Source organism: Corvus kubaryi, unplaced genomic scaffold (genome assembly GCF_017639235.1).
Source record: "Corvus kubaryi isolate FWS band 111438036 unplaced genomic scaffold, C.kubaryi_AGA036_p1.0 split1-131, whole genome shotgun sequence".
NCBI lineage: Eukaryota > Metazoa > Chordata > Aves > Passeriformes > Corvidae > Corvus > Corvus kubaryi.
The window spans coordinates 24,139,090-24,165,475 of record NW_024582073.1 but is presented as its reverse complement, the minus strand read 5'-3'; the positions used below and the strand labels follow the sequence as shown (position 1 = coordinate 24,165,475).

General features: G+C 39.6%; 1 protein-coding gene and 1 non-coding gene across 9 annotated transcripts in view; both read left to right on the top strand.

The window, feature by feature from the left end:
• The window catches only part of NSD2 (nuclear receptor binding SET domain protein 2), a 99,668-nt gene extending 73,321 nt beyond the window's left edge, over window positions 1-26,347 (top strand). For 7 of the 8 annotated variants that reach the window (XM_042053199.1, XM_042053204.1, XM_042053198.1 and 4 more), the window contains 13 exons: window positions 10,856-10,987; window positions 12,033-12,156; window positions 13,201-13,401; window positions 14,093-14,272; window positions 15,337-15,493; window positions 16,235-16,440; window positions 16,902-17,005; window positions 17,237-17,506; window positions 17,602-17,718; window positions 19,530-19,671; window positions 20,286-20,392; window positions 21,505-21,709; window positions 22,621-26,347. In XM_042053199.1, the coding sequence (XP_041909133.1) occupies window positions 10,856-10,987; window positions 12,033-12,156; window positions 13,201-13,401; window positions 14,093-14,272; window positions 15,337-15,493; window positions 16,235-16,440; window positions 16,902-17,005; window positions 17,237-17,506; window positions 17,602-17,718; window positions 19,530-19,671; window positions 20,286-20,392; window positions 21,505-21,709; window positions 22,621-22,886 (2,211 nt within the window). In that variant the 3' untranslated portion in view covers window positions 22,887-26,347. Of the gene's footprint in view, window positions 1-10,855; window positions 10,988-12,032; window positions 12,157-13,200; window positions 14,273-15,336; window positions 15,494-16,234; window positions 16,441-16,901; window positions 17,006-17,236; window positions 17,507-17,601; window positions 17,719-19,529; window positions 19,672-20,285; window positions 20,393-21,504; window positions 21,710-22,620 lie in introns of those variants that run through there. The other variant, XM_042053202.1, reaches the window with a different exon arrangement.
• On the top strand, window positions 19,247-19,377 carry LOC121676860. Its single transcript, XR_006020633.1, has one exon.
• Window positions 26,348-26,386: the final 39 nt, after the last annotated feature.

The following is a 26,386-nucleotide window of genomic DNA, read 5'->3' as shown; positions in this document are numbered from 1 at the left end:
TCCTGAGAGCATTCATCTGGAGAGAAACTTTCCCAGTATTAAGGGAAAGAGTTTAAAAAATAAACACAGTCAGGTAATGATGAAAGCCTTGCACAGATAATTGGATAGGGTGTAATTCTTCTCAACATGAAATAGATTTAATGATTAACTTTGACATTTCTGTGTTCACTATAATACTTCTAAGTGTTCGTTTAGGTGCTCTCTTAACAAGTATAGGAAAAATTCTCTGTATTCTACAAGCACATACATCTCCACAAGGTGTACATACGAGGATTCTGGTCAGGTTTTTTTCCCCTCTCCTTTCTTTTTCTCCCATCCTCTTTATGGACAACTTGTTCCAGAATGGAACCTGGCTGTGACTGTTATTTGTCAAGAACTGTTGTTAGCTGCACACCCCTTAAATGTTTGTCCTTTATAACCAAGTTTTGGGAAAGGTGTGCTCATTTCTTTCATGTTTGAAAGATGCATCTTATTTGACATTTTAAAAAATATTTTGAATGCTTTTTGTTGTTATTGGGGGATATTTTTAAAATGGGGTTTATTTGAAATACTATAAAATCAGGCAAGGCTAAATTTTCAGTTGATAAATTACTTTGGGAGAGAGATAGGAGTGGGGATGTGGACTTGTACAAACAGATTTCTAGACGTGACATATTAGAGATTAAACGTTTACTCCCTTCAAAAAATTGGGCTTTGAATTTGTTTTAAGATGGGTGGACAGAAGCAGTAAAGTGTTTATACAGGAATAAACAAATTTCATACCTGCATTTAATTTTGAAACAAAATAATTTTACTTCTAGGCACTTGACACAAGTAGTAATTTCTTCCAGTACTTATGTGAAATATGATACTGTTAAAATACAATTCTTAATGAGCAACTGGTAGGGCAAGATGTGAAAAAGATACTCAACACTTTGGAGTCTGCAAAAGCTCAGACTAGTTTTTTACTGGCTATGTAAAACTTGGTGTAAGCATCCAAAAGCACATATTTGTGAGAAGAGATACAGGTGGTGTATTTTAATTTCTTTTTTTACCTTGGCCCTCCACCCCCTAATAATGTAGTAGGTGCCAGTAAGAGTGTAATCAGTATTTTTTTAATAAATAAATAAGACTTTACATTACCATTACTGCTGGATTATTGGCACACTTGGTGTGTTTGCATGAAACATATCTGCTTTAGCTTTTCAATCAATTTTTGTGATTATTGTCTGGCTTCATTAAATTGGATGAATTTGTTGGCAGCAGATAAGTGTCAAAGTATCGTGCAGACCGTAGGTACTACTTACAAACTTTGTCAAAGAAACTGTAATCTTTTCCTAAGAGAGGACAAAATAAAGCACATGTAATACTCTGTAAGTCAGCCAGCCTGTCATTCATCACACCCTGAAGTCTGAGCTGACCAGCAGATGGCAGCTTAAAGAAGCCTGGGAAAGATTTGAAGAGGTGCTTTTATTTTAATTTCATCACATCTTCCTTAGAGGAATTCTTTCTTCCTTCTGTAACACAGTGTCAAAACAAGCTAAGTTCCTGGTTATAGCTACAAATTCTTGTGTTTCCACGGCCTAACAATGCAAATTATAAAATGCAAGCCTTAATGCTCTTTTTCTGCATATTAAACAGTATTTTTTCCCCATTACTGATTTGAGACAGATTTCATTTATCTGCATTTTTAATGGGTATTAGCATGTATACACAAAGGAGAAAACACGTACAGCTCTTAAAAGGTAAGGTGTTTGATTGAGAAGGCAGTCATGAGACATGCACAGCTTGCAACTCAAAAAGTACATCAGCTCCATTTATCAACCCTGGAGTCTAGTTGTCCTAGAGTATACAACTAAAAATTCTTACTGGAGGTAAAAATAACTGATTTTTTGATCCTAAGAACAGGAAGGAAGAAGGGAATTCATGTTATTTTAAACAAACTACTGACCTAAAGAAAGAACAGTTCCAGTGAACCTTCCAGGTTGTTAAACAAGATCACTGTGCTTCTAGCATTTCATTCAAGCTTCCTTCAAATATAATTTTCTCTTCTAAACATTGCTTAAGGATAAGTTAATATATAGTGCCACCTGTGACTTAGCAGACAGTTGTTTCCTTTATTTGTTTCTGTATGCCTATGGATTATTTTTTTCCCATTTGAAAGCACCAGTAAGCAGTCAGAGGTACATTTTTGTGGAACACTCCAGGTAGTTGGACTTGTTCCTTGCTAAACCTCTGCTAAAGCCTCTGACATTTTCCATGACCTGCATCATCCACCAGACCATACAGTTTTGTTACAATGGTTCTATTTTCATGTGGAAAAAAGTTCTAAGGTCACTTTTGTTCTTTGATGGCACATTCTGTGTAGAAAACTAAGTTTCTTATGTAATTATTCTCCTCTTGTGTGTTACTTAGGCTTCAGAGTGCAGAGAATCTGTTAACTGAATGTTTACATGATGTAGGTTTTTATTCCACATCCCCTACCAAAGTATCATGAGTATCTGTAGGCAATTTTATACTGTTTTAAAATGTTCTCATAGTTTTAATTAACTTTCCAGGCAAATTCAGAAATGCATAATATCCTTATCTGAAACGTCTAACTCCTGCTAATAATAAAAATGAAACTTGTCCCAGGCTGTCTTTTTTTTTGCTATTATAGTACTGTGTACACTTGTGGCACCGCATACTTAAAGAATTTATCTAGTCTAGCAGTATGGGCCAAAATATCACTCTTCATTCAGTTCAGGAATTCTTATATGAAATAAAGGAAATGTTAACTGTAACTCAATTGGCTCTGTCAGTTTTTCTGTCTCTGTGTGGGTGCACGATAGATTGTCTTTTGAATACAGCCTGACCTGTTTGTATGTTGCTTATTGACTTACTCTTACATGAGTTGTTCTTAGAGTAAAAAAAAAAAAAACCCAAAGCTGTAGCTGCTCGGATTTTGTTAATAAGAAAAAAGTATGCAGTTGGGTTTTATCTTTTAGAAAGGCTAAAGAGTTTATTTATCAGAACATGCATACTCCAAGCTTTCTAGAGAGAGCTGTTGCCCAGCCCAGCCCACTTCCTCCTGGGTGACTGTGGTGTAGAAATCACCGACTAAAGTCTTGTCAGGAAGTCTGAGATTGTAGCAGTGTCCTGAGTGTTAAGGAAAGTGAAACTTAGTAGGCAACAGCATTCAGAACTCGTGAAGACGTGCCTCTTAAATTGCCTGTGAAAAGATGCCGCGTATCTTTTTATATGATCTGTTCATATCATCTGATCATGATATGTATAATGGGAGGTGACCTGAGAGAGGATGCTGCTTAAGACATCCCTGTAAAAGGTGCAGGTCGCTCTTTGTGGGCCCTTTCTTTTATGGATCCTGCTGCTCCTGCAGTGGAGGAGACTTGCCTGCCAAGCAGGAGGAGATAATTTCCTGCCATGCTTTGTTTTCATTTTACATACCCCTAGCTTCAAGATAAGTGTACATAGCAGGGTGTGTTTCCTTTTGATGTTCTACAGCCTGCATTATAAAGCAGGTGATGCTCGAGTAAACCAAGGGGAAGGGGGGGGGGGGGGGGGTCTGCCTTCTTTGGCTCTCAAATGTTGCCCTTTAGCTGTTTTTGTTACTGCTTAAACAGAATGTGACAGAAGAACATTGTTGTCTTGTCTTGAATGACTAAGAGCAAAGCTTGTATTCTTAAGGCTTAAGAAGGCTGTCACACAAGCATATATGAGTAATACAAGAAGTGCTTTTATTAGACTGAATGAATTGATAAAGTGAGTTTTCTGAAGAAGAAATTTTTTGAACAAAATTGCGCTTTGGTAGCTGTAAAAGTCTAAAGAGGTGTGTGGCTGGTGGAGTAGCAACTGTGGGCACCATAGATGCTCAAAGGTTAGCAACTTTTTCAGTCTAAATGCCCAGATTTGTTTTGAGCCTTCAAACATGGCAGGAAAACCTTGTCTGAAATGGATCTAGAGAGGGGAAAGCCCAGGGAAACTGATGAGCACGGAAGTGTCGATGTTCAGTCTGCATTTGCCAGCACACACTGGGATATTATTTGGGACTTGCTTCTGCTCCTTGAGACAGAAGTTTTTGCCTTAACAAATACTGATGCTCTGGTCGTTTAGGACAGCCTGTAGCCAGGAAGTAATTACAGGGAAGAAAAAAAGATGCACCATGACCCCCTCCCCACCTCCTAGGAAAACACTGAGCCAGCAAGGATGCTTTCTTAGATCAGCTGTTAAAAATGAAGATTTAATCCTAACTCTAAAACAAAAGGCACATTTAATAGCCAGGTCACCAGCTGATCAAGCAGAACAATTAAATTTTTTTGTTCTTACTGTGCTAACTTCTTAAATTCCCAGGGTCCAGATGGGATGAGTACAGATACTTTATTTTCAGAGATAGAATTTCTGGACCTTTTTTCCTTGAAATTATAGAGCAGTGATTTTTCTGGCTCTGGTATTTACTCTGATTTTGGAGCTGTCTGAAAGAAGGAGACAATTATAAGTGGAAAAAAAAATTTTTTTTCTTCAAGTAAGTGGAGCAAATGTCCACATCAGTATTTGACTTCACCTGCTTCTTTGAACCACAGCATGATTTGAATTTTTAAATTCCAGTCTATCTTTTCACAGATTCACAGCTTATATCGTGTATCAGTATGATCGGATGCCAACTGAGAACGTGTCACTACCTTTTTTTTTTTTTTTTTTTTAAATAAGTGACATTTCAGCCACCCAGATGTGGAAGTAGCAATACCATTTGCAAAGTTCACCCATGTGGTTCTAGAAATATGCAAGCTGAGTGTACGTACCAGCTCGCATTTAACTCTTTTTGTAAAACAGCAGAGGGACTGAAGAACTGCCTCACATTTCTGCCAAGGTGTGTGGCTGTGACTGGAATCAGGTACCTGGTTGTAAAAATCTTAAAAAATCGTAGTAGATTTGGATTCAGTGTTAAAATGTACTGTGAGAAATGTTCCCCTGTGTTAGTGTTATCCTTTCACCTTAGAACGCTTTAATTGGTGGTGCATTGAGCTGTGCAGTTAACTCAGACTCAGTGTTGCAGCTGCAGGACTCATGTTGCAGCTGCAGGAAGTCTTGCAGGAGGAAAAACATTGAGAATTGATTTTGTATACAAAATCTGTGTACAGAACCTGCTGTCAAATTGACTTCCTGCCCACCCCCCTTTAATCATTTTAGAGTGCTTCAGACAAAAGACAAAATTAAAAATATAAACATATAAACTCAAAAAATGCACATAGCTGACTCAGTTTAATTCCTTTCAATCCTCTAGTGTGTTTTCTTATTATAATTATTGTATAGAGTTGCACACATTTCTTCCTCTAAGCCTGCTCAGCATGCTCTGTGAAAACCAAACACTTATTTACTCAATATAATCATGCCAAGGAAACTCCGTTACTCCACCAACAGTCCTTGCATCTGTATGCTCGTATAGATCCCTTTTGCACATAACAGGTAAAAGTAGTCCAGGAAGCAGGAAAAAAAGTAAATCTCATCCTTATATTTAGCAATTAAACAATTACCCAGTGTTCATCAGGGCTTGCTGATGTAATCTGGCTTTATACATCAAATATTGCAGTATGCAAAGCATGTTCATTCAGTTAGGAATTAATGCTGAAAATGGCTTTTATAAGCATTGTTATATAGTCATTCTAAAAATAAATTGATGTTTGTCTAAGAGAATCCCTTAAGCACTTCTTTTGGTTATTGTGAACAGAGAATTTTAGCATATAGTTCAAAAGAAAATTAAAAATACTTTGGGGGATTTGAAGTCTTTATATGCTGATCCTTGTACTGTTGTGGGCCTGAGTAACTGTTTCAAAAATACAGTAGTAGTATAAAATGTATGCTCAAAATATCTTGAGATGAGTAAACCCAATTCTTTAATTACCCGTTGCTACAGTTTCTGTCTTTTCAAGGGTAAAAATACAATGCTAAACACAAAGAGTTCACAGAGATGCCAAAATTTTGTCCCAGTTTGACTTGGTAGTGAAGTATTTTTTCAATAATAAAGCTATGGGGAACTTGGAAAATGCAGTAATGTGTCCCTACATGTTCCCTTTTGAGTCTTACATGTGTAAGTAGTGAATAATGACTGAGACATGTGGGAAAGGAAGGATTGCCTTAGGAGCCTGATGGGAAATTGGTCACTTCTGTGAGTGGTAATGGTATTTGGAACCTCAATAATCCCTGAAGTAAGTTCTGGCCCACCCCACATGAAGAGCATGAATTGGTTTTTAGGCTGTTTTCCTCCCTTTTTCTCACTTGTGTATGCAGGTGCATAGTTTCCAGTAGAAAGAACTGCATTCGATTTCTGATATACCACCCTTGCTCAGCGTTCAGGCAGTGAAGTGTGAAAGCCTCTACAGGCAAGTCCTCACAAGATAATGTTGACATTCAGTAATTGAAGGAAGTAGGAAGGAAAGCGTGACTGATGTGCAGTATGGGGAGGCTGATGGTGCTTGCAGTGATCTTGGTTCAGCAGGGGAAGGGTGTCTTCCATGTCACAGCAGCAGTAATTGCTAACGAGAGGTGGAGATGATGATAAGAGTTCAGGTACAATTTCAGTGCAGAAACTTGGCACTTGCTAAAAATCTGAAGTGAACAGCCTTGGCTTTTTTCCCCTAAATTTACACTCTTTAAAACAGTCTTTTGCCTTTATGAGAAATAAGAAATTACTCCAAATGTAAAGCAGAATAAAATAGCTACAATTTGCCAATTAATACATTTTGCCACTAATCTAAATGTTGATTACTTTGAACCTTGGCCTGAATGTCAGAAGAGTTAATTATATACACTTTACTTTGCTAGGAGGATTATATTACAAAAATAAGGACAAGACAAGTTCTGGCATGATTACAAGGGAAAGATTTATATTTGTAACTCAACAAGTAAAGTAACAAGCCCCCCAAAACCTGTCCACATTTGTATTGAAGGCTGTGATTTGGGCTCTGGTATGTGACCTGTTAGACCTTCCACTGTGGGAAGTTGTGTTAACCACCCACAGAAGTGTTATGTCTCATTGCAGAGGTGGCTGTGTCACATCAGCATGAACTGATTTCTAGCGATCTTCTAAATCATCTTTATGTAGTGACTGTTTCAATCTACACGTATTTTATTTGCAAAACTCAGTGTCCCCTGGATGAATCAGAACCTGTTAGTGCTGCTACAGCTTGCTTGGGGTACAAATAGAGTTTTCCCAACTACCTCATGCTGTACCTCTCTTAGGTTCTAAGTCCTCTCGAAGAAGCATTGGATGAAGTGTTGTCTCGGCCTCTTCTCCGTAGGCCTCAAGGAACAGATGCTCTTTTACTTCCCTGATATTTCCATTGGCTATTCTGGGATAACTTCAGGAGCTGAGTGTTGAATTCCAGCTCTCTTCATAGAGGGAGCTTTCCCCAGAGATGTCTGGTAGAGACTTCACCTTCTGCAAGATGAAAATAAGGATTAAATTGAATTATCCAAAAGAAATGCTTCCCTTTCGTACAACAGGGAATCTGTTAGCCTTCCCACTTATTAGGGCCCTGAACTGTGAAATCTGGGATGGGAGTGAAGTGTGTGTGAGCAGTGCATGGATTATGGCTGTTGGAGATGATGGTTAAACCTTTGGTCATGGTGGCAGGGACGAGGAGGTGCATTCTGCAGCCTGCACCAGGCCACAGGAGTGTATTGCTGAGCTGCCTGTGAATGTAGTGACTCTTAGGAGCTGAGAGAGCCATAAGCAGGTATCTGGTTTTGTCTGTGTGTTACAAAACTGGTGGTTAATAGAGCATTTGATTTGTAACATGTGTGAGGCTCCTGACAGCTGTAAAGGAGAGATTTTGAAAGATATTCTCAGCCTGGTAGCCATTCAGTTGATGAGCTGAGGGTATTTTGTTCATGCTCTGTGTATTGGTATTTGTGCTTGAAACCTGGCATTAATGCATAGGTGGGTGTAAATTGCCAAGTTTTATCTTGAATGGGCTGATAGTATTTGGCTTTTGTGGTTGCATTTGTGATCTCGGGTTTGATTCTTGCCAGCCCTGCTCATTTTTTTGGCTCAGTAACCATTTAATTTAAATAAAGGGCTGTGCATTAGTTCTGGGGCGGTAAAATCTCTCTTCTGTAGGAAAATTGATGTCAGCCTGAGGTTCACAAATGGCTGGGATTTTGTCACCCATATCTAGGGGGTTCTGAAAAACTGCCTTCTGCCAATAGGGTTCTGTTTCCATACAGAGGTCTGCATCCTTCGTTTGAATGGAGTGTATAAACCAAGGAAAATCTTGGAAAGCATGACTTTGACTTACTCTCTTGACTGAATATATTTATCACTGAATATGTTCTATTTCTCTGCTCTGTCTTCAAAAGCAGTGTGTTGGGGGAAGAGGAGCACCTTCCTCAAGGGCAAGGCTCTATGGCTTTTGCTGCTGGGAACACTGCATTAACTCAAGGGGTGCTGCACAAATGGGTTTTCTCGGGGTTTAGGTGTTTTGTGGTGTGGGGAAAAGGTGGGAAACCTAGTGTCGGGTTATAGCAAGACTGCTTGTTTTGCGTTGCTTTGTTTTGTTCTGCTGTGTTTTTAAGTAGGAAAGAAATACAGATCTAAGACCTTCCAGCTTATTTTTCCTTTTTTCTTTTCTAACCATGACTAATTCTGGCTAGTTCAAACAGGAATATAATGAGGTACTAAAAATGTTAGAGCAGTGCACTGCTTACACTAATTAATGTTTCTGTGGGAATAGTTTAAACAGAAATGAGCATGTGTGTAAGTTTACTTAAACCATAAGGGAAACTGGTTTTGTGTTTTTGCTGTGCTCCCACGCTGCCTTCCTTTATCTGCCCCTTCCCATCAAGAACTGGCTGCTCCTGGCCTTGCACTCAGGTCACATTTGCAGTTTACTATTTCACAGCTCCTTCCAGGGTACAGAGATTTCCTGGTGCCTGAACAAAGCAATGACTTTACGTGCAGTTTCTTTTAACCACTTATGAAATGGTCGGGCAGAATCCCCAAGTCACTCCAGCTGTAGAAATATTCATAGGTGAACTGGAGGTATGAATCGCTTTAATAGTATTTATTTGCACTGAGGAGATGAATTTATACCCTTGCAAGTAATGTGGGAAAAAAAACCCACCAACCAACCAGCAGCTGTCAGTCTGATCCAATTTATAAAATATTTTTAGATGTGATCAAGGAAAGCAAATGTTAAATGGAGGAATGCAAGTTAGCTGGCAGCAGCAGTGAGAATTAATCACTCAAAACCAATGTTTCTAAAGGGATTTTATGAAGACTAAGTCTAGACCTGGTTTGGTCTTACATTTTTCTTTCTGATTTCAAAATAAATCATCTCTAATAAATTTGTACATTACATGGATTGGTTGATAGGGGGTTTGCATGTGTCTGTCTCCAGCATGTAGCTGGGCCAATTTTAGAAAAAGGTGGTTTACTGTAGATAAATATGAGATTCTGTGTCTGAAAACAGAGAATAAATTCTTCATATAAAGTGGTGTCTGTATCCTGACAAATGGCTATTGGCAAAATGATCTCTTAAATAGCACAGCAATTTAGAGTGAGTTTCAGTGCTGTATTGAAGAGACTTGGGGGGATTCTTGCACAGCAGAGCAGAAGTGGAGAAGAATAGCATCATGTTGGGTTGCTTTGGATATGGTACTTACAAGACTTTTATGGGTTATTGCCTCCAGTTCTCATGCTTGATTTTTCAACAGCCTTTTTAAAACACAGAAAAGGTTTAGAGAAACCCCACTAAAATGCTCTAGATACTGGAAAAAGTCCCCTAGGGAGAAAATTAGAGGGCGGAACAAAAAGGATTGAAACGGGCTTAATTGCAGCCTGCTTCCACAGGAGGAAAATGTCTGCTTCCAAGGGACTTTTAATATAGCTGAAATGCCTGGAGAAAGCATCATCACCTGTGAGTTGCAGTTAGACAACCCAAAAGGGACAGGAGGCAGCACTTTTGATGGTATGCGTGAATAACCATTAGAATGAGCTTGAAGAGAAGTGATGGCGTCCTTTTGCAATTCCAAATTGTGGTGTTCTCCTGGAGAATATACTTAGGCACAACTCACTGAGTACCATCTGGGGGCAACAGCATGAAATTCTGCATCTTCTGGTGTAATGTGAGATGAGACAAATGACTTGGTTGTCCATTACCTCCTTCAATTCTACTGAACTGAAAACCACCCTGTATTTTCTTTTAAATATGTTACTAAGGATGGGGTTTTTTTAAAGTAAATTACAACTATTTTTAAAAACACCCCATATTTATTACATCTAGGTCTGTTATATAAGATATATCCATAGCAGGGAGGGCTATCTTCTCTAGTATTTTGAGTTTATTGTTGGTGGTAATGTTCCTTAAACATATTGAGAGCTGCTTGTTCTTTTCTTCTTCTCTTCTATATGCTGTTCACACTTTCTTGGAGAATACTTGGGTCAGAGACTTATATGCAACTTGGAGTTTACCAAGTTTTTTTTTAAAAATTGACTGTTGCATTCTCATAAACCACATGCTCAAACTTTAATCAAGGGATTTGAAGATACCCCTGTGTTATGGCTAGGCACTTCTTGCTAACTGTATTACAGAACTGAGTATAAATAAAATGCCATGTTACAAAGTTTTGGTGTTCTGTTTTGGCTGCTACTGAGTTGCTGGTGAGGGGGATTGTTGTATAGTCCTTTTTGTGAGTCTTCCACAAATGCATATTCTGGTTTTAATCAAGGTGTTCCTTTGAAGGTGGGGGAAACAAAACCAGAAGAGCGTGCCTAAATCTGCTAGTCTGAATTGCAGTGTGTTTGCTTCCATCAGTTATTACTCTGTGCAAAACTGACCATCTGTGGCTGCTTTCTCTAACACCTGTGTTTAATCTTCAGATCTCCGATGGCCAAGGAGATGAACGCTCAGAGTCCCCCTATGAAAGTGCTGATGAGACTCAGACTGAAGTGTCTATATCATCCAAAAAATCTGAGCGAGGAGCAGGAACAAAAAAAGAATATGTGTGTCAGGTGAGAGACGTTAGCTGGGCTGTTTCCCGAGCTTTCCTAGAAAAGGTCTTATTAAATATGAAAATGACAATATTAGGCCAGAAACAGGTTTATCATGGGAGTCTGAGATGTCTGTTTGTGATGAGGTTGCCATGGCAGTAAATGGAATTCTTAATGCCTAATTATTATTTTTCTTGACCTCCAGTAAGTGACTTAGCCTTTCTGCTTGAGTTTCCAGGTCTGTAAGATAAGCATAATTTGTACCTCAGAAGAAGCACATGAGTGTTGCCAGGTGACTGGTTAGCTGATGCAGAAGAGATGCTGGTTTCTCTGTTAGCTCAGAGGAAGAAGTCCAGCCCAGTGGGGTTTGTGCTCTGTGTGCAGCAGAGATAGCAGCACTGCTCTGCTGTGATGTGCGGGTGGGAAGCAACTGAAAGCAAAAGCCTTTCTCAAACTGTTCTAGAAGGGCTCTTAGGCTATGAAATGATAGCACAATCCAAGTAGACAGATCAAATTTGTTTCCATGAGACTGGGCAAGCAGTTACATTTCCATTTTTTGTACATAGTGAGGATGAAGTTGTATCTATCTATAAATGTTGGGTAGTCCTTAAATTCTGCCACACTGTTGTTCGGTTCATCTTTAGTTATGCATGTATCACTGCTAACTAATCAGACACAGAGGTATCATTGTGCCAACTGAACTGATTTCCTTTTGCCAAGGAAAAGGAAAGGAAGGATGCTTTTTAACCCTACTTAGATGCATCAGTGTGCTGAGGGAATATTTCTTAAAGCTTTTTTTCTATTCCTTTTTTTCTGTCAGGTTGTATTTACTCCTGAACCATGGTCTGGGAGGGATATTTGTAGTGGTTTAATGATTCTGTTACCTGTTTCAACTTGAAGCCAGGGCATGTGACGATGCTTGTAAAATTATCTTTCACTCGTTAAATTTGATTTCAACAGTGGGAAAAGATATTTTGAGGAGCAGTGTATGAAAAGGAATAAAGAAAACAGTTTTTTTCCACATATGAACTTTTCTTTAACATTCAATGCCTTTGTGTTGTAAAAGCTGTGTGAAAAAACAGGTGATCTCCTACTGTGTGAAGGACTTTGCTATCGAGCTTTTCATGTAAGCTGCCTTGGGCTCTCTGGAAGACCAGCAGGAAAATTCATTTGTAGTGAATGTACATCAGGCAAGTTTGTCCCTTTCTATTAATTAAAAATAAAAAAAGTTATAGTTTTCCCATCCATTGCTCTAGGACATCCTCCTGGGCAGAGTATGTATCCTCTGAGAACCCTTATTTGTCCTTTTGGACCTGACAGGGTGGGAGTTCATAGAGTACCACTAAGTGTGCCATGTTTTACAAAGTTCACCCTATTTTCAGTGAGAACTCTCTTGCAACGTGGCTAATTTAATCAGAATTCCATTGCCTTAATAACTACAGATTATTTGCTCTCTGATTACAATTACAGATGAGATTTAAAGTCTCTCACAAAGACTTAAGAAATCCTAGAAAAAGAGCGGCGAGTGAAACGTTTTAAGTTCTTTTTCAGTCCTTTGTGTGTCTATATCAATCTTTTGCTTTTCCTGTTAAAAGACTACCTTATTGCTATTAATTTCATTTGCTTTTAATCCTGTAATAACTGCTTAGAAGTTCTTAATCTCAAAACTTTACATAAGATTTGTGTTCTGGCTCATAAGCTCATTTCAGTACATGCAGTAAACCTTGTTGGAACTGCTGCTTCAAAATAAAGCTGTTCCAACTAGTCCAGAAAAAAGATTAGAGGATGCTTGTCTTTGGTTTGTGGTCCTGCTTGAAATTTCACAGGACCACAGACAACCCATCATCCTATTTCATTGGTTTAAAAAAATTTTAAAATTTCATAGTTGTCCTGGCGTACTGAGACTTATAAATAAGAACGTAAAATCAGATTGGTGCGGCTTTGGGTGTTGTTGTGTATACTTCAACTGCAAATGGGTTTGCTTTGTAACTTTATTTGTATCTGAGCAGATCAGTATTTAATACTAAAGAGCTAAAGTAAATAGTTGCTGTACCAAGTTGTTACGATAGGAATATCTGCAACATCAAGTAATGCAATTTGATCTGCTGAAAAAGCCTCCTGCACACAACAAAAGCAACTCCCTCATGCATAACATAAAGGCACGAGAGAAGTGTTTTAAAGTCATGTGTTTGGATGAAAAATGAGTTACATTCTGTTTATTCTTTTGCCACCAGGTGTGCACACCTGTTTTGTGTGTAAGGAGAGAAAGGCAGATGTGAAACGCTGTGTTGTGTCTCACTGCGGAAAATTCTACCACGAAGCTTGTGTGAAAAAATTTCATCTCACTGTGTTCGAGAACAGGGGGTTTCGGTGTCCACTCCACAGCTGCCTCAGTTGTCATGTTAGTAACCCCTCACATCCACGAATTTCAAAAGGTAGTTTGATTTTACGTTTTTGTGACTGATGAATTAATTTTATTTATGGTATGCTAAGGTAAGGAATGTGTCCATTTGAGAGCTGCTAGCTGCAGTTTTGTTAGGCATAAATGGACTAGCGATTGATTCAGAATTCTTAAAAAAGTACTAATAGAATAATTTTTAGTCAGCTTTATTATTTACCTTGTTTGTGTTCTCTTTCTAACTAGCTTTCAGTTATCCATAGTTAGCCATGTTTTCTTCTCAAGAGAGAATGAGATCTAGAATGCATAGAGGATGAGGAGAGAGGCCAAGCAGTGAGGGCAGGACCTGAGAATGTACAAACACTTTAGCAAGGCTCAATGAAAGTGGAGACACTTGATTCTGTGCAGGTTTTTAGCTTTGGGCAACATTTGCAGGCAGAATTACATGACTAAGGAAGAGCTGGTCTACCCTGGTGTTCATAATTAAAGTCTTAGAGTGCTTTAAATTGGGTGTAGGGTTCTCTAAAAACCTTTATTAATTCAGTATTGTTGCAAGCGTTGAAAACATAATGGCTGGAGTTTTGTGCGTGCATATAGGGTGTCTGAGCACTACCATCCTTTTTGCTGAAATAACCAGTCAGTTTTGTCCCAAAGTAACACGGCAGCATTGTGCTTCACTGCAAGTCAGTTTTGTCCCAAGGTAACCCGTGAGTGTTGTGCTTTGCCAGGGAAGATGATGCGCTGCGTGCGCTGCCCCGTCGCGTACCACGCCGGGGACGTTTGCATTGCCGCGGGATGCGCCGTCATCGCCTCCAACAGCATCGTGTGCACCAACCACTTCACTGCCATGAAGGGGAAGAGCCACCATGCCCATGTCAATGTCAGCTGGTGCTTTGTGTGTTCCAAAGGTAAACGGGTGGGGAACTCCTCCAGAAATGCAGCATCAAAACTTTTTTTTTCTTTCATTTTATTCTTCAGTTTAAGTGTTGTTTTTCTAATCTGTTTATAGCAAATCGTTAGAACTGTGCATATGAAGTTAGGCTTTGTTAGGTTTTGCTGTGATGTCAGATTGGTTTATGCTGCTTCAGGGCTTTAAATACCCTTTTTTTTCCAGAAATAATTAGTTTTACTTGGGCTTTATCCAACAACCAGAAGCCTGATTTAATTCTTTACAAGAGATACCTAATGAGTATTTCTGTGTTCTTTCCCCTGTGTTCAATGTACTAAAGCTTTTTGTGTTTCTTTATTGCTAATATGTAATATTGCACCGTAAATATTTGAAGATTTGCTCTTAGTTTAGCAGCAGACAGAAAATTGAGTCAGTATTAGTTGTTGCCGGGATTGCCACTAATTAAGGGTGTTTCATTTTATCCTGTACAATGAATCTGTTCCTTACTGAGAACCACAAAATGCGTAGTGTTGATTAAACTTGTAGCAGTGAAACTCTACCTGATTTGTTAACAAATTAATATGCAGCATAGCAGCTTTTAAGCTGCAGCCAACGTTCCACTTGATAATTCGTGGAACAAACTAACAACCTTGTTCCTTCTCCCCCTGAGGGGGAAAAAAACCCCAAAATCCTACAAGTATCTGTTGTGGTTTAAATTTTTCCTACATAGAAATGTTAATATATATTAAAACTATGTTGAACATATTGTAGTCATTAAAGTACAGCAAAGTAATTATAATTTGTGCATTATTCTGGCGTTTTTATCACCAGCTTGCTTGTTATTTTGCATGTGTTACTAACCTGAGTCTGCCAGGCATATAAATTAGTCAGGACCTTTTGGCTGCTGTACCCAACTAAGTGATGTGTGTATTTGTTGCTGAGGGTCAGCATATTTTAACCATTTATTTTCTAACTGAACCTACCACATGTGTATCATTTCAAACCTGTCTGGAATGCAAAACTTTTATTTTGATCTTGATGTTTCCCAACCTTTTCTTTTTTCCTTTTTTTGCCTCTCTGCAGGCGGAAGTTTGCTGTGCTGCGAGTCGTGCCCGGCAGCCTTTCACCCTGACTGCTTAAACATCGAAATGCCAGATGGGAGCTGGTACTGCAACGACTGCAGGGCGGGCAAGAAGCTCCATTTCCAGGATATTATTTGGGTTAAACTGGGAAATTACAGGTCTGATGAAGGAATTTGTGTTGTTTTACAGTACTGGCATGTTTAACTAAGGATCATACAACTGATTGCTCCTGTAGGCCAGTCCTGCTGCACACTGATTTCTCACTGCTCTCTGAACTAAGGACCTCACCTCCCTGCAAGCTTCAGGTTCAAAGACTTGCAGCTTTGCTGTTGCTCTTGGCCAAGGCATTACCCATACAGGACTCCTTGAGTCTTCTGACTTCTGCCTTCAGTGTATGAGCTATCAACCCCTGTTGGTTTCAGAGATCCCTGCCAATAAATTGGTCTAACTGGTAATTGGCTAAATTACTCCCTTGCAGGCTGGGACATCAGTCACTCAGGTTGTTGGTGTTTAACACTTGGATGAGATTTGAGTGAGATAGAGGTAACTGGGGGTTATCCTTGTAACATTAATGGGTGTTATCAACCTTCTCTTGATCTTAGACAATTACAGTAATTGCAGGCCTTGTAAAGATGACGGTTTTGCCACCCAGACACAGGAAGTCCTGTGTGTGTGCTTACCTTGCAGGCAGGTGAAGTCCCACTGATCTGAGTGTCAGGCTTTCCTTTTCTAGTCTTCTCTCACTCTCTACTGAGAGAGGGGAGAAAAGGATTTTAAATCCTCTTGGATATTGGAAATAATAATCAGTTACTGCTGTTTCAAGTGATGTTGTTAAACTGTCTCTTGCAGAAAGAGCCTGACTAAAATGCTGTATTTTTTTATTTGTACTTCTGTGCTAGATGGTGGCCTGCAGAAGTTTGCCATCCGAAAAACGTTCCCCCAAATATCCAGAAAATGAAGCATGAAATCGGAGAATTTCCTGTGTTTTTCTTTGGTTCTAAGGATTACTATTGGACGCACCAAGCACGGGTGTTCCCTTACATGGAGGGAGACAGAGGGAGTAGATACCAAGGGATCAAAGGAATTGGAAAAGTCTTCAAAAATGGTACATAGCTAAAAGTAAACAAAAATAATCCTAGGATATGCATGCTTTGCTTTCTTCACACATAGCCTTGGGTTTTGAACATCTGTTTTACAATACTGAATTAAAAAATTTGTGGTGTCCTGGGCAGCAGTCACTATTACTATCTTTGCATGAGAACATTATTTTCATGTCTTGTAAAAGACTGGGATCTGACTGAAATTATATCTGATGATTTTTATTTTCTGGAAAGCTATAAAGAAAGACTGAGAGAGTAGACTCACTCAGACTGGGAGACTAAAAGAGTAGAATTTATACATCTGTTAAGAGCATTAACACTCTAGAAGCATTGTTTGCAAGAAAATTGAATGGTGGGACTAAGAAGTAGACAATGCTTTGTTTTAACACACATGGGAATGAGCAAGTCAGTTTGGGGGGAGTAATCCTCTTTCTGGCATTTCTCTTAATGCTGCAATCTTTTTCAGCTTTGCAAGAAGCTGAAGCTCGATTTCGAGAAATAAAGCTACAGCGAGAAGCCAAAGAAACCCAGGAGAGTGAACGTAAACCTCCACCATACAAACATATTAAGGTAAAGTTTGAGGAAATGACACTGGGTACTCGAAGGTTTGAGCTGAGCAGTGAGATGGGGTCAGGTTGTAATGATGGTAACTGTGCTTTCCCAGTCATGAGATGGTAAAATTTTGCTTTGGAAACATCTAGTGGTGCAAAAGCAAATTAGCAACCACTATGTAACTGTAACTCTTACAATAAAAATAACGGTTCTAAAGTCATATTTGAACTATTTTAATGTATTTTTCAGGTGAATAAACCTTGTGGTAAAGTGCAGATATACACTGCTGATATATCTGAGATTCCCAAGTGCAACTGCAAACCCACGGATGAAAACCCTTGTGGCTTCGATTCCGAGTGCCTCAATCGGATGCTGATGTACGAGTGCCACCCACAAGTTTGTCCGGCGGGAGAGCGGTGCCAGAACCAGTGCTTTACGAAGCGTCAGTACCCTGAGACAAAGATCATCAAAACTGACGGCAAAGGGTGGGGTCTGGTTGCCAAGAGGGATATCAAAAAGGTAGGAATTGTTCTTACCCAGCAGAGAATCGGTGACCTGCAATGCTGTTTGTGGGTTTGGGATATACTTCACTAGTGATGCTTGGTGCCTTTCAGGGGGAGTTTGTCAATGAGTATGTGGGAGAGCTGATTGATGAAGAGGAATGTATGGCAAGAATCAAATATGCACATGAAAATGACATCACCCACTTCTATATGCTTACTATTGATAAGGTAGGGTATTTGATGGTTTTTGCCATTATTTACTTACAACCTTACTTTGACCTCTTTTTCTGTTGATCACCTTGGTAGGGCACTCTGCTACTTTTGACATACCACAGTTTCATATATTCACAGCGTTGCATTTTCTTTGCCTGCTCTCTCCATTCTGTATGTACATAGTGAATCTCCTTAGTTCTGTGTTATGTAATAAATTACATATTAAGGTCTATAGGCTGCTTGATAAAGTACAGTGCTTACCTGTACCTGTAAGTACAAAGTACTTACCTGCCTAGTCTTAAAATGAAGTGTGAAGTTTGGGGGAATAGTAGTGATACAGTGGAAGGAATTGCTGTTAGCAATACTTCTACTAAAATTTCAACAGCAGAAAATAAAATTCTCACTTGAGAGAATGTGGGATAGAATTGTGAGGCTGTGTCCTATATAGGGCATTTAATATTTTTTGCAGCCATCTGTCCCTTGCTTTGTTTATAACAAAACTAGGCTTGTGCTTTTGTAGAAACTCTTTTCTGAAAGCACTCTGTGTTAGTAGCCAGCCAGCCCTCCACAAATTGATTTGCAGCAAATTGTTGCAGCACATTAATTAACACACCAAAATAATTCAGCACCTGTGGTTCTGTGCACACCTCTGAGTATTTTCTTCCTCAGGAGGGGGAGAAAGTGAAGAACCTGGACAGCAGGAGTTATACATTATATCTATGTTATATTACTTCAGTCCCCAGACAGCTAGTTAGGAGATAAACAAGAGCTGGCTGCCAGTCCTGCATCTTTTTCAGTCCCAACCACCATTACTTTTCCCAAGACTCTTGCTCTGCATTTCCACACCTGCTGTTTTCATTAGTCCTGTAACTGAGGAGTTCCTGCACAGGAGTTACCCCACAGGGTGATGAAACCACGTTTCTCTGAACACTTTAAAAGTTTCTCAGCCCTCTACTAGATTGACATACAATGTCAGTGTGTTAAATATCTGAACTGAACATGTATTTGACTCTTACTGTAATTAATAAACGCTCATTGTGGGTCTATTTTGCCAAAAGCGCCAATGCCATTATGAGGCTGAGCTGCCCATGCAGTGAAATATGTGCACACAGGCATGATACTTGTACATGTGCATTATGAAAATGAGCTAGAAGGAAACCATAATAATACTTCATAAATAAGCAGAGCCTTCTCAAGCAGGTCTGCAAAGAAACACAGTTCCGGCAATTTCAAGACTTCATTTTATTTTGTTAATGTTTGGTGTATTTGGTGGAGATAGAAATGAAAAAGCAATTGTGTGTAGGGATGGGATGTTTTTAGCTTACCAAGAGCTTGTTTTTGTAAACTAGGCTGATTTGAGGAAAGAAATCTGGTGAGAAACTAGTAATCTGTGGAAGTAATCATGCAGTGACTTGGTAAATGCCACAAAGCGCAGTACTTGTAGATGCCTCACAGCTTTGTGAATGCAAAGTAAATGGTAAAGGGACTGAGTCTAAGTTTTGAGGCTTCCTGGGGGAGGGGGTTCCTTAACATGCCCACCACAATGCTCACAAGAGCACTTATCCTGCCATGTGGCTGTGATGGGTGCTAGGAAAATGTGAGCTAGAGCACGAGTATTGGTTTGGGAGTGTCACATTCCAGGCCATGTGGGACACTACAGTTTCCAATACAACATGTACCAGCAGTTGGCTTCTGTGCTCTGGATAGCAGCACCATGTCAGTTCCGAATGCAACTACTGAAATCAGTTATGGATGATTTTTCTTTTTTTTTGTTTCGTGAGAGGGGAGAGGAAAAGCATTCATCCTGTTGCTGGTTTGTTCTCCAGGACCGTATTATTGATGCTGGCCCCAAAGGAAACTATTCTCGGTTTATGAATCACAGCTGCCAACCAAATTGTGAAACTCTAAAGTGGACAGTGAATGGAGACACTCGTGTCGGGCTCTTTGCTGTGTGTGACATTCCTGCAGGTACATCAGCTCGGCTTGGCTTTGGTTTCATTCCCTAAGTTAAACCTTTTGTGCAGTTATGAGTGGGACAGTCATCATTTAACTGATTCAGTGCAAATATTTTTGTAGAGAACTCATCCCACAGAGGAGATGCTTTGTGATCTGCCTTATACTTTAATGATTCTTAATTGTGAGTCTTCTGCTTTTTGTTGCTTGCTTCTAGGGCAAGTATCCTTAGTAAGTTTTTGTTTTGGAGCTCTCAAATGCATCTTTTCCATGAACATAATAAGCTTAAGGAGTGGATGTAGGAGGCTGTTTAAAAGTGTCTGTGTTCTGGTTTGTGTGCACACATGGTCACACACATACATACCTATCTATAGCTGTATTTAGCTGGATGGGTGGATAGATATGTGTGTAGGTCAGACACAAGCGCAGTTTTGTGAAATCAAACGAATTTATTTTAAAATGTAATTGCATAAGACATCGTGTTATATGGGCATCTGGTTAATCATTGTTAGTGCTTACAAGCAGTAAAGAGAGGGAAGCAAGCAAATCCCAAAACAGCAGACAGCAAAAACTGTATTTGATTGTAATAACTTTGATAGAATTTGTTACCTTGTCCTTTTCACGCTCAGGGACGGAGCTGACTTTTAATTACAACCTTGACTGTCTGGGCAATGAAAAAACAGTCTGCAAATGTGGTGCCCCAAACTGCAGTGGATTTCTTGGGGACAGACCAAAGGCAAGTAATACATCAAGAGATTTTGACAGTCTTGTCGGGGGAAGGGTTGTAGAAGCTTCAAACTGACTGAGAATTGCCTAACTGTAGTCAGTGAGATTATTCTGACATTCTAGTTTATATTTCCCCATCTAAACCTTAAAGTATGATTATTTTGTTAAGATTCACTAAAAAAAACAATGAGTTGAAGAATAAAAAATGTGAGTTTCAAATGAGGAAAAAATGTTACCAAACTATATCAAGAAACAATCTGTAGGATTCCCTGTCAGGTTAGTTTGAAGCCTGTATCCAGCAGAAGTTGATGGAGCTTCCTGAAGGGCTGGCATAGGAGTGTGAGGGAAGGCACAAGTACCAGCCACTTCAGATGGTGGACTGGGAATCTTCAGAACCCACACAGCTGGTTTTTGTTAAGAGATGGACTTAAATGAGGTTTCACATAAGCTTGTGAACATTTACACAGCCAGCCATGAAGAAATTAAATGTTACAGTTTAGTTTAATGGGGCTGTCTGCATTGGTAGATAGAATGGGCTAATTTTAAAGAAAGTAGATAGTGATTGCTGGGGTGAGAGTAAGGGAATGGTGGTAGGGATGTGGAAAAATCATCCAAAATTTTACTATGATTTGGTGAAGGAGAGTTAAAGTGCAAGCAGCAGAATGTCAGATTGAAATAGGGATAAGGTTGGTATATTCTTTCCATCATTACCTACAGTTCCTGAAGTTCTGCTGTCTGTACCTCAAAGAGAAATGGAGGCAGCTTTTAGTAATTCCAGCATGGCTATTGACAACTGGAAGAGAAAAATGGATATTGAAGTGATTGGTGGTGCAAGTACATAATTAGCCACAGGTAGATTAGACTGGAAATTTTGTCAGTGACGAGAAAATGAAGGGGGTTTTGCAGTAGAAAGGTCCTGTAGGGAGAAGATGACTTTTCACAAGGGTCAGTGAGTTTTTTTGTCAACACAGATGAGTACAGTGGGGCACTGGGCAGGTCTGCCCCGAGTCAAGTTTTTGGTTGTGCGCATGGTCTGGCAGGTGTGCCAACAGCTTGGCTAGGTTGTGTAATGTTTTTCCTCTGCAAAACTGGCATTTACAGATTTACATCTTACTCTTTTAGAATTCTTCCACTAATGCCTCAGAAGAAAAAGGCAAAAAGACCAAAAAGAGAACACGGAGACGCAGAATGAAAAATGAAGGGAAGAAAGAATCTGAAGATGATTGTTTCCGTTGTGGTGATGGAGGCCAGCTGGTATTGTGTGACAGGAAATCTTGTACTAAAGCTTATCATCTCTCCTGTCTTGGTTTGGTGAAACGTCCTTTTGGTGAGTCAGCCCATGTCTTACACTTGTATAACTAACTTGTGCAGGTACCTCAATTATTGCACTGAAACCTTGTCAGGATTGTCATCTTGAAAACATTGGGTTTGTATGGCAGGAACTTTGTTTTTGCATCGTGTAGGAGCAGCTCCTCTTGGATTTGAAGACAAAATGATGGCCTCCTCCTGCCTCTCTGGCAAAATGAGGCATTTGTTTTACAAATGTAGGTAATTGAGTACATCGCCTGGTAGGAGCACCGTGGGCCTGCCACAGGAAAGTTGATTTTATCTAAGAAATGCATGAAGCCCTTTGAGTTCAAACCAGAAGAACAGCAGCAGCTTCTGAAACAAGGCAAGTAGGGAAATGTAAGAGCAGCAGACATCAGGTTGCGGTTCCAGATATCACAGGAGTTACCGAGTCCCAGTCAGCCATATCACATGGGATATGAACAAGGGAAGCAGGCAAAGCCTGTTGTCCCAGAAACAAGTAAAACAAGGACTGGTAAAGTATGCTGGGGTGAAACAGCAGCTGTAAGTGAAGCACACCAGTCATCCCTGAGCAAAACTGGCAACAGTCAGGGGACTGCTGTAAGGTAGGCAGCAGCTGACCGGATGTTTGGATGCTCTACCAGCCTGCAAGTTCTGTAAAATGCTATTGAGTGAAGCCTGAGTCATTTCTTCTAGCTGGAGCTGACTGCTGTGTTTAAATGAGGTTGTGTCAAGTCCGCTCCTTGCAGCTGCCAGCTGAGCTTCATAAGCATGATGTAGCATTTTGAGTGTTGAGATCGCCCCGGTAGTTGCTGTCATTTGCTTTGTCAGGAAAGTTGTGCCTGTGTTCAGCTGCTACAACACAAAACTTCTTTAAGAGACGATGCCGTGTTTTACTCCCCGCTAATGGCTCTTTGGTTTCGATTGCAGGGAAGTGGGAGTGTCCTTGGCACCACTGTGATGTTTGTGGCAAACCTTCTGTTTCTTTCTGCCACTTCTGCCCAAACTCTTTCTGCAAGGAGCACCAAGACAGGACAGTACTAAATTCCATGTTGAATGGACAGTTATGCTGCTCTGAACATGTTCTCGGGGTGGATTCTGTTGAAACTCAGAAGACTGAGAAACCCCGCAAAAAACTGAACAAGTTCAAGCCTAGGAGAAAGAGGAACAGATGGATGAGAGCTGAATGCAAATAGTCATGGACTGCAGTTTCTACTGCTAACACTATCTTGTAGATAAGTTGTGAATATGACCAGGGAAGGACACAATTTTACATATATTCTGTAAAGGTTACAATGGGGGGGGATTTTTTTGTTTTGTTTTTATAAATCCACTGAGCCAACCACAGCAGTCTTCTGCTGCTTCTGCACTGATAACGAACTGCATAGTTCAGCAAACTTCAGGACAAACCAAGCTTATTACTCAGCATTACAGTTACACTTGAATTGTTACGAATGTAAAATGTTCCCTCCAAAATACTTGCAGGTTGGAGGTAGGTTAAAATCAAACCAGGTAGGCTTAAACATAGTCTTGTTGAGATAGTATTTGTCAACCAACAGATGTTTAAAATAGTATATCCTTGAAAGAAGTTGTTAGTTCTCAAGTCCTTTTGAGTAAGAAATGGCTTGGTCTGTGGTCCCAATGAGATTTGCTTGCCTTGTGTGTTTTTGAGCAAGTGCTTGAATGCCAGTCACGACCCAGGTGCGTCTCTCGCTACAGCCACACACACAACAATTGGTTTGTGCTCTTCAAAAATGATTCTTAAGCTATCATAATCATAAATATCCTTCCACCAAGAAATATGGTGCGTGGTGGGAAAGGCACACCCTGTACCAGAGAGGGGGAATCTTACTTTGTAAGAGATTTTTTTCTATACTGTTTTTTCCTGTATTTCATCCCAGCAAAATAGAAGTTACTTGATCTTGCAGAGCTGTACAGGTCTGGACTTAAAGGGATATTGTCTTGCAATCTAGGCCCAATAATATAGGATTTTTGTGTCTTAATAAAAATAAATCTTACAAAAGCTATTATTTGGAAAAGATTACTTGATTTTTTTTTTTCCTTAATGTCAGGTAAAATGCAGAGGCAAACTTTTCTTTGGAATGTTAGGAGTCCAAGCATTTCAACTTTATGATAATGCAAGAAATGCCCAACAAGGAGGAAAACCACCCCCATGAATGAAACAGAAAGTGAAACTTGACTAAAGTGCAAAAACTAAATTCAAAACAATTAAGTAAAAGTGAAATAGATTTTTGAAGAAGCACATAAGAATTTTGATGTGAAATTTAGCCTGACTGTTCCTTTTTGTATAAAACTAATGTTTGTATAAAACAGGCTTCTTGACTTGACAGACTGAAATTTTTTGTTACATTTTTAGGAGCTCTGCTCTCGACTATCCTGTCACCACTGTTGTGTGAGCAAAGTTGTTTTGAATTCCTCACTCCCGTTAGCGTTAGGCTCTCACTAACAGTGAGATGAATATACAAGGCTTAGCATTGATGGAAATAATCCTAGAACTAGGAAAAAACGGTAAAGAAAAACATCTTTGCCAGTCTAGTTCCCAGTGCACGTCCTTGGCGTGTGATTCGGCAGCGTTCCAAGCACGTTTTGCGTTGTGCCATTGTGACCCACCCTCCTAAAGAGCACGTGCACCTCCATGTCCATTTAGCCATTTGTGTATGTTCTAGCTTAGTTTGCCCTTAATAGTGCAGAAACTCTGTGTGTAGCCCTTTTGAGAATGAAGCCTTGCTGTATCATGGAAGTGTATGGGGTTTTTTCCAAGGTATTTCTTCAGGATTTGATTTAGTTTTTGGAACTACTAAAATCCTCATTTATTCCCAACACATAAAAATTTTGGTTTTATTAGAAAATATTAATTGAAAGAGGTTATAGATGTTGCATTGCCCTATGCTGAACACTTTGGTTTCTGTTTTGTGACCAAAATGCTTTGTTTTTTTGAATCAGTTTTTATAAACACTGTTGGAAGGTTAATTTTTTTTTAATAATTTTGAAGAAATAGCACAGTTCAAAATCAGGGCAAGTGTTACATGTTTGCATTTTTTAAAATGGTATGCCAAGCCTTGCACTCAAGTTAAAATTCAAGATTCCTTAATTGATTTTGAGGGAAACTTTTGCTCTGCCATGGGACTGAAGAACAGTCCTGTGCCTAAAATCAAAACCAAAAAATGATATTATGGATGTTTCTCTAGTATTGGGCTTCAAGGGAAGGAAAACGAGGTCAGGTAGTAAAGCAGAAATACTTTCCTCATTGCTTTAAAACAAAATGAAGGAATTTGATGTCATTGGGACCATTCTTTAAATACTATACCATGTAAGGAAGGCTTTGTAAGAATGCATTTAAATAAGTTATTATAAAATTTTTCCTTTACATTCCATTGCTTTTATAATTTGTTAATATTTTTAGTTGTTTTGTTGCTTTTTCCTCTTCACGTGTAGGTGTAACAGCTCTGTCACTCTGGAACAGTGATGCCCCAGTTCCTAAGAGGCAGATCCCCACTTCCAGAAGCCACTGTCTCAGTTACTGACAGGCACTGCTGCAGTGACAGCACCCATGGGGGTTTGGGATGGGGCACGGAGCCCACAGCTCCCTGCCCCCTCTGCGGGGCTCACAAGCACATTCAGCACGGCAGGATGCAGGACAGCTACCCCTTGTGTCTGCCTGTGGGGACAGAGAGACTCTTCATGTCCACACAAACAGATCTGAGCCAGGGGCTGTTTGACCTTCTGCTTCTTTCTACCTCTCCCTGCTCTTTACTGCTCCACTCTCTGGGCCCACGGAGTTCTGCATCCCTGAGACTGCAGACCGGGACTTCATTTGTGAGTTCCTAGAAATTCATTCCTTCTGCTGGGCACGTCCTGTAGACTGATCTTGAGAAGGAATGTGGATCATATTCTCCCTTGCTACGTACTGGCCATGTAACCCTGTGAGCTCAGCTCAGGCACTCAGGTGGTGATCTGGGAGAGTTCTGGTTTCTGTACCAGGACAGGGGGGTTTAGGTGCATTGTAATGAAGGCTTCTGTACCTTACTCTGCAGCCTGGGAAACCAGGCTAAAGTTTTGTTTTAAAAAGAAGACAAAGAAAAGTTGTGACATTGTTTTCATTTTCCCACTGTTGAAATACAAGGTAAAACAATCCTTAAGACTTGAGCTTTCTCATGATGCAACTTAATACTTTTTAGCATTCAGCAACTTGAAGGATTTTCTGTTATAAATTAATCTAAACAACATCTAACTGTGGCATATTATGTGGCCTTAAATGATGTTCTTTGTGTCTTGCCTGTCAAAGTAGCAAAATGTCTTTCCTTTTCCAGCAAAAAGCTGATACATGACAGCCAATTTCAGAATTTGTTGTTCTTTTATCACATGAGCAAGCATGGAAACAATTTTCAGATGAATATGTTAGATGTATTTTCATACAACCTAGGAAAATAATCAAAGTAAATGTCTGTTTTGTTCAATAGCTTTGTGTTCATGGTCAGGTTTTAGGAGGTTTTTTTATATTAATTACTTGGAAAAGCAAAATATCTTGAAAGACGTATTAATGGGATTTTTCCACATTGTTGAGTCTCATTATTCCATGTCTGACTGCTTGAGAAACGTCAATGTCTTATTAAATGTTGAATTCTATTCCTAGTTATTTAAGGAGTTGCTAAGTCTCTTTTGTAAAACAGCTCTA